At 52.1% G+C, this 7,147-nt stretch overlaps 1 protein-coding gene across 1 annotated transcript in view; it reads right to left on the bottom strand.

The window, feature by feature from the left end:
* Positions 1–5,641, bottom strand: part of SAMD5 (sterile alpha motif domain containing 5) — a 67,774-nt gene extending 62,133 nt beyond the window's left edge. The window contains exon 1 of the mRNA XM_031012581.3: positions 4,639–5,641. Coding sequence (XP_030868441.2) covers positions 4,639–5,097 — 459 coding nt within the window. The 5' untranslated portion in view covers positions 5,098–5,641. The remainder of the gene's footprint in view (positions 1–4,638) is intronic.
* Between the last annotated feature and the right edge of the window lie 1,506 nt (positions 5,642–7,147).

Below are 7,147 nucleotides of genomic sequence, written 5' to 3'. Positions count from 1 at the left end.
AACCCTTCCCTTGACAACAAAGTCTCCCTTCTTCCTCCAGCTGTAACCTTAGTTCTGTCTTCTCATCAAACTTGGTTTCAAAGTTGTGGGTGATCCCTGTCTGCATTCTCACTGGTCCCATCATCCAAATCTGCTGTGGCAAAGGTCCTTGACGGCATGGTTACCACTTCCCATGAAGTGATTCTATTCTTGTCCTACCTGGCCATTATCTGACTTCCTGACCTGTCCCTCCTCCTTGAAACATCACTGCTTCCAGTGGCTTCCAGAACACCCCTTCCTTTTGCTTACCACCTACCCTCTGCTTACCCTTGTCAATCTCTCCACACTATTGACCCTAGAGCTTACCTTTTGCTTTGACAAGTCTGCTAGAAAATAAAACATACTTACAGCCTCCCTTAGAGCTTCCTCTTCCTCTGCCCGCCTCTGAAATCCTGCCGTTCCCCAGGGCTCCTCCCTCTACTGCTCATCTGTAGTCACAGCTGCAGTGTGCTGTGTGTGATGTAGGGACATTCCACAGGCATCTCACACTCCATATGTTTCAACCTGAAGGCAATATCTTTCTCGCCCAAACTCGCTGTTCTCCTGGGTCTCCTACATCACATCACAATCCTAAACCAGGAATCTGCATGTCATTCCAACCTCTCTCCCCTCCCACCCTGTCATCCAAACAATCATTTAAGTTCTGTCAAGTCTACTTCCATTGCTGCTGTCCTACTGTCATAAGTGGCCCACGCCAACAGCGTCTCTCTCCTGACACTGCAACAGTCTCCTAAGTGTTTGGCTTGCCTCTGGTCAGGATGTGTCAATAGCTCTCTTCTGCTCACAAGATATACTCCAAATTCTTTAACATGACTTCTAGGCCACCCAAGACCAGCTGCCACCTGCCTCTCCATCTCCTGCCACTTTCTCCAGGCACTCAGTGCTTTAACCAGACAGAATTCCTTGCCATTCCTGTTGATGCCAAACTTCCTCCCCTTCCTGGCCTTTGCACACACTGTTCTCTGCTGAGAACACTCTTCCCCTTAAGACCCTGCTCCTCTTCAGGCTAAATATGCTCAACCGTCAGTACTCAGGTCATAGGCCAGTTCTGGAAAAACTGCGATGGTGCCCAATCCCTGCAAACTGGGTTGGATGCACCTGTTCATGGTATCATGTACTTCTCATCAAATCAATCGTCACACATTATCATTATTGTTCATTCCATTTTAAGTCTTCCCTACTAGATGCTAAGTTCCCAGAGGGCAGAGCTTTCACATCCTGCCAACCACAGTAACCCAGAGTCCAACAGAAGGCCTGGCATAGAGAAGCTTGGTAAAAAATTATTTTATCCCCATTTCACAAAGGTAGAAATCACAGCAGTCAGAGAAGCTACATACAGGGCAGAAGAGGAACTCTTCCAATGATATTTGATTTAAAGCCTGGTGCTCTCTCTAAGCTCCTGTTTTTTCAAAGCTATAGAGTTCCCTTTGGAAAACAAAAGAAAATTTACTTTTTATTTACGTTTTAACTCACTGATCCCTAAACCGCATAACTTCGACCATTACTGGATCAAATCCTACAATCCTTTCAGGTGATTCTTGGGAAGACCGCTCAACTTACTTTCCTCTGTAAGAGACTCACTCTCCCTATCTTGATCATCTTTGGCATAATTCACTTTCAAGCCATCTAAAATTCTCAGCAAAACAAAATCACAGGAATCATTGATGCAAATGACTGCAAAGGAGACTGAAAAGCCCACTCCACCAAGCAGAATTCCAAATGCACATCAAAAATACTACACATTCTGGTGGGGTGCGGTGGCTCACTTGTAATCCCAGCACTCTGGGAGGCCAAGGTGGCTGGATCACCTGAGGCCAGGAGTTCGAGACGAGCCTGGCCAACATGGCGAAACCCCGTCTCTACTAAAACTACAAAACTTAGCCGGGCGTGGTGGCAGGTGCCTGTAATCCCAGGTACTACTTGGGAGGCTGAGGCAGGAGAATTGCTTGAACCCAGGAGGCAGAAGTTGCAGTGAGCTGAGATCTGGCACTGCACTCCAGCCTGGGCAACAGAATGAGACTCCATCTCAAACAAACAAACAAAAAATACTATATATTCTGATCATGACAAAGCCAAGGAAAGTGGAGAAATTAGAATGTGGATCACATAAGAAAAGAAAAAGTTCTAGCACTGCTCATGAGGAAACTAGCTACATCAGAAAACAAATTCTTCAATACTTTAAAATCCAAAACTTAAGAGGCAATGCGCATATAAGCAACAAATCCAGAATGATCAACGTGATCTGGTACTAAACATTTGTATGCTCAGTTTGCTATATATGTACATTAATTATAAGTGTACGTTAATTATATTTTAATTCCTATTTCAGTGTGTCTTACTCTTACAATAAAGTTTGTCAGCACCAGTTTTTTTTTGGTCCCCAACTCAAGGATCAATGAGGGAGATAATGAAAACACTTCTGTTTCTATTTTATTCTTCCATCAGTTTGAGGAGAATTAAATATGTATAGAAAGTGAATAGGAGCATATCTTTGTTATCAAGCATTATTGCTATGGGATTTATTTTAAAGCAAAGTTGACTGAAGTAATTATTTACATGGAAAGTAAATAGTATTGCAGTGCAACTTGGCATTTTCTTATGTAAACTGCACTTATGCAAATGCACTACCATAGCACCCACTGATCTAGGCAGGAGACCAGAGTTCAAAGCCTATGTGCTGACATTTCTGATGACGTTTCAGCCCCTTAACATCCTTTCCAGCCTCTAAGTTTGATATGTAGGTCTGCCTTTTGTTCTTTAAGAATCAGAACTAAAATGTGTCACTTCAAGCTTACCCTTCTCACCTCCAGCCCACAGTGTCCCTGCTCTCCCCGCCCCATTACACAGCACTTTTCCTGAAGAATAAGTAAGCTCTAGTGACACACTTTGCTCTGTGCATTCCTTTCTTGCCAGGACTTGAACTGTGCCCTCGTCAAGTGCCCAGGTACTCACATTCTCTCAGACTAAGCCCACCTTACTTCCTGGGATGCTAATAACAAACATCTAACTGGCTTTGATCTCCTTTGACCTGCTGTGTCCAGGACCAAGCCTTTATACTGATGACCAGATCTCTCTATCCACACTAGACATACATGGAACTCCTACATACAGGCAACTGCCTGGGAAAAGTGTTCTCTCCTTTCCTGTTTTGCGCACACATCAGTGGCACTGAGTGGGTAACTGGAACACGTGTTTAATTTGAAGCACTCTGTCCTCCCAACCTGCCTTCTTTGTATCCTCCTTAAAAAACCAATTAACATGGTCAAGCAGGTTATCTGAATTGCCTATGGTACGTGCAAGGTAGTAGATAATATTAAACCCCTTATTCCCATCTACCTTAGGTATTGTTATCTACTCTTAACAAAGCTTTCCCTTTAACTTCCTTAAGTCCATGCATTACAGCCTTTACTTAAGATTCTACAGCAATACTACCAGGGCCCAAGATACCCACACAACACTGAGATTATCCACATTTCCTATTAGGGAGTTGGGTTTCTGTGGCCCACCAGCTGAGTATGTTTGCCATCATTTTCTCCCTGGGCTCTTCTAAGTCTTGATTTTTAAGTTGAGGTGCTCATATTCCTGTGCACCTTCTGCAATCCTGAGCGTTACCTGTGCTGTCTACTTCTCTATCAAGGCAGGACCCTCTACTCTGACAGCCGCCTGAACTAGAAACCTAAACGGAACAGACTCGCAGCTAGAAGCAGAGCTCTGGTGTGAAGCACCATTTTCTGTTAATTACCCAGCTCCCACTCCACATTTCGGAACTTCCAGGTTCCTTCCCTGAGGCCCCCGATGCAGAGGATTCCCCTTTAGTTCACTTGTGCTCGGTCCTCCTCTCCCAAATGCAGGTCCACTCACACTTCCTGGAAGTCACAGTTGTACCTACTTCATCTTATCTGGCTTAATAATAAACCAAACTCGTGACAGCCCAGACCTCTGAAGCACATCCTGTGGCCCGATTATCTCCGATGTCCTTAGCACCTTATTGCCTCCAGTATACACAAGTTTAGGAAATCATCTCAAGTGGACTGACACGTGCTTCCTTCACTTTTCCTCTTAAAATGTTCATGTGAATGGTACGCTTCTCAAATTTGCAGCAGCGCTGGAATTGAGAGAGGCAGGGCCTGACTTTCCACTCTTTAAAGAGTTCACCGATTTCCCTTGGGAGTTTCTCAAGACTCAAAAAAGGAAAAGAGAAAAAGGACGGTAGAAAGCAATGTAGGTATTAACCATTTTTTCTGGTACTCTTCAAACCCAAAACTACTGTAGAGGGCATTAGGAATTCCCCCTGGCTACCAGGTGAAGCAGCGCGAGTCCGATTCCTGACAGGCGAGCACCAGAGACGATGCGGAGTTTTGGTCGTTAGTTTAGAGATAACATCTGGATGCGGGGGCTTGTCTTACCAACTACTGGAGACACCAGGAAGGACGAAATAATGGGCTAATACAGAAAGAACACAGAAAAGGGTCCCAGATACCCAAAGCCTCCTGGCCTCTCCGTCGTCACCTGGAATGGGTTGCAAAGCCTTGGCACAGGCAGCTGGGCCGTGTCCCCTCCCGCCGCGCGCCCCGGGCCGCCCGGACGGCACCTCCTTACCTTGCGGGAGTACGGGGGCTTGCTCAGGTGGATGCCGTCACGGACGAGCTTATCCCTGATCATGATCTTCAGCTTCAGTTTGGGGTAGCTCACCAGCTCCCTGCTGCGGGGGGCGGTCGTGTGGCCGCGAGAGTCCCCGCGGGTGCCCTGGGCCGGGCCGCCGCACGGCTCCCCCCGGCGGCCGGTGGGGACGGCGTCGGCGGGCGGCCCGGGGGGCGCCGGCTGCGGCTCGAGCGTGAAGTAGAGGCCGGCGGCGTTGGCGTCCTGCTCCCGCAGCCGGCGCACGGCTTCCAAGATACGGCGGCGGTGCGCGGGCGCCAGCACCCCGATGGCATCCAGGTCCGGGTCCCCGATCTGCTTGCACACCTCCAGGTCATCGTAGCCGTTATCCACGAAGGACTCCGCGTACTGAGGAAGCTGCAGCGCTTTGAGCCACTCGTAAACTATGTTGGTGCACATGGTGGGACCGGGAACCCAGCCGCCGAGCACCTTCCCAGCGCCCAAATGGCACGGGCGGCACCAGTTCTTGGAACTTTTAATCCTCTCCTCCAAGAGGAAAAGGGTATCGCAGTAAAGTTTTCCTTTTAAAGGAAAGGCTCGGGCCGGAGACGGAAAACCATCAGAAGAAGCCTGAGGAAGGGAGAAGCGAACAAGCAGCAAAGTGAATTCCCCAAGCAGCCGCGGAGCTCGCAGGCACTGGCTGCTGGGCTGAGCAAGGCGCGCCGCTCGGCTCCGCGCCGCCCCTGGATGCGCCGCTGCCGCTGCCGCCGCGGGGAGGGGCGCGCGACTGGCGCGGGAGGGGGCGGAGGCGGGAGGGGCCGGGGCACACCCCTCGGACCCGCGCCGGGTCAGCGCTGCGCAGTGCCGCCCGCGAGTTTTCCCAGCCGGGATGGTCCGGCGGCTGCGCGCCGCATCTCGCGCTCTGGCAGCCGCCGCCGCCGCCGCTGGCGCGCTCCGCGCCGCGAGGCGACTTCTCCACGCAGACCCGCGGCCGCTGGGAGCGCCTAGTCTTCGCGAGTGTCAGTCACTGTAGTCCTCCCGGCGGGAAGCCGGTGGCTTCTACGCTGCTGGGCTCCGCTGGCTGCCCTGGGTTGCTTTTCACATTTCTGTTTAATCTGACTCTTCTACCCGTGGAAGTCTCTGTGCTCACTTCTTCCCGACCCTGCCGGACTCCAGCTTCCGCGCCCGCTGGCAGCCCAAGGACACGTCCCGCCGCCCCACGGCGCTGGGGACGCTGCGGGGTTCAGTGTCCCTTCCTTCCGGATCCGCGTTTGAATCCCCCTTCCTCGGATCCCGTACGCAGCCCAGAGCCCGGCGATCTGGCTTCTTCCGTGGGCGGCCACTCAGTGACCCGAGCGCCGGCGTTTTGGCCCGGAGGGTGGGCGCAACGTGGGGACCGCCCGCGTCCAGCCGGCGTGCGCGCCGCCCCTCCTGGCTGCAGCTGGGCACGTTGGGCGGCAGGAGAGGCTGCTGTCTTCCTGGCTCTCCCTTCCTAAGCTCCCGGGTCTGCGAAAGTTTGGGGTGGGTTGTACTTTCTCCTAGGTCAGTGTGTCCCACCCGGTACCCTACCCTCCTTTCTGCCCGGCCCCTCCCGCTCGTCGGCGCTATGCTTTCTCTCCGGGCCCCCCACCTAGTATACTGCACGGGCTCCCTGGGTGGCTTTGCCCCCGGGGACACTGCCAGGCGTTCGGTCCTGGAGCCCGGGAATCCGAGCCTATCCTCTCGCTCCCGCCCGGGGATCGCGTGAAAATCAATAGAGCACCACCCAGCTCGTGTTGGAAGGGACGCTCAGACATCTCCGCCCACGGCATTTTCCCTCTAGGAGGTAACAAAATCAATCGAGTTTCCCCATCATGCCAATGTCTGAGCAGCCTCTTGGGACTGGGGACTCGAGTGGCAGGTGGAACAGACCAAGCGCCTGGGCCCCATTTCCCGGTGTCTGACCTCTTCTTGGGACTAAGGGAAGTGAGGGACGGCGGGGGCAGGTACTGTCTCCTCTCTTTCCGCAGAAGGGCGATTCAGCTTCGCACCTGAGCTGTTTAAGGACCAGATCTGACCTTTTTTTCCGAAGATTGCCCGTGGGGCGTGCCAGTGTCTCGCCCAACCTTGGGAAGTGGACAAGGAGTGATTTCAGAGTCGTTTCTCGACCTGCTGTGTGTTTGGCATTTGGGTGGGTGGTTAGGTGGGCCCTCTTACCCTAAACCAAGAGAGCTTAACCCCCTCTTGGGACACCAACCCCTTAAAGAATCAGATGACAGCTTCTGTCCTTTTGCCCAGGAAAATACCCGACATAGGCGCACCCAAAACGTTCCCTACAGTTGCAGGGGGGTTCTGGTTTCCCAAACCCCGGGACTCACGAATCTCAAATTAAGGACGGCTGGCAGAAAGGACTGTCTGCTTAGGGGGAGGGGAGAGACCAACGCGGAGAGCCGTGGAGCTGCTTGTGGCCCCAAACTTGGGTCACCCAGGACGCCCTTTCCGGAGCCAAGTTAAGGTCTCGGACCTTGGT

This window comes from Gorilla gorilla, chromosome 5, assembly GCF_029281585.2.
Source record: "Gorilla gorilla gorilla isolate KB3781 chromosome 5, NHGRI_mGorGor1-v2.1_pri, whole genome shotgun sequence".
NCBI classification, from domain to species: domain Eukaryota; kingdom Metazoa; phylum Chordata; class Mammalia; order Primates; family Hominidae; genus Gorilla; species Gorilla gorilla.
The sequence above is the reverse complement of the archived record's forward strand: the minus strand, read 5'-3'. Positions and strand labels throughout refer to the sequence as shown.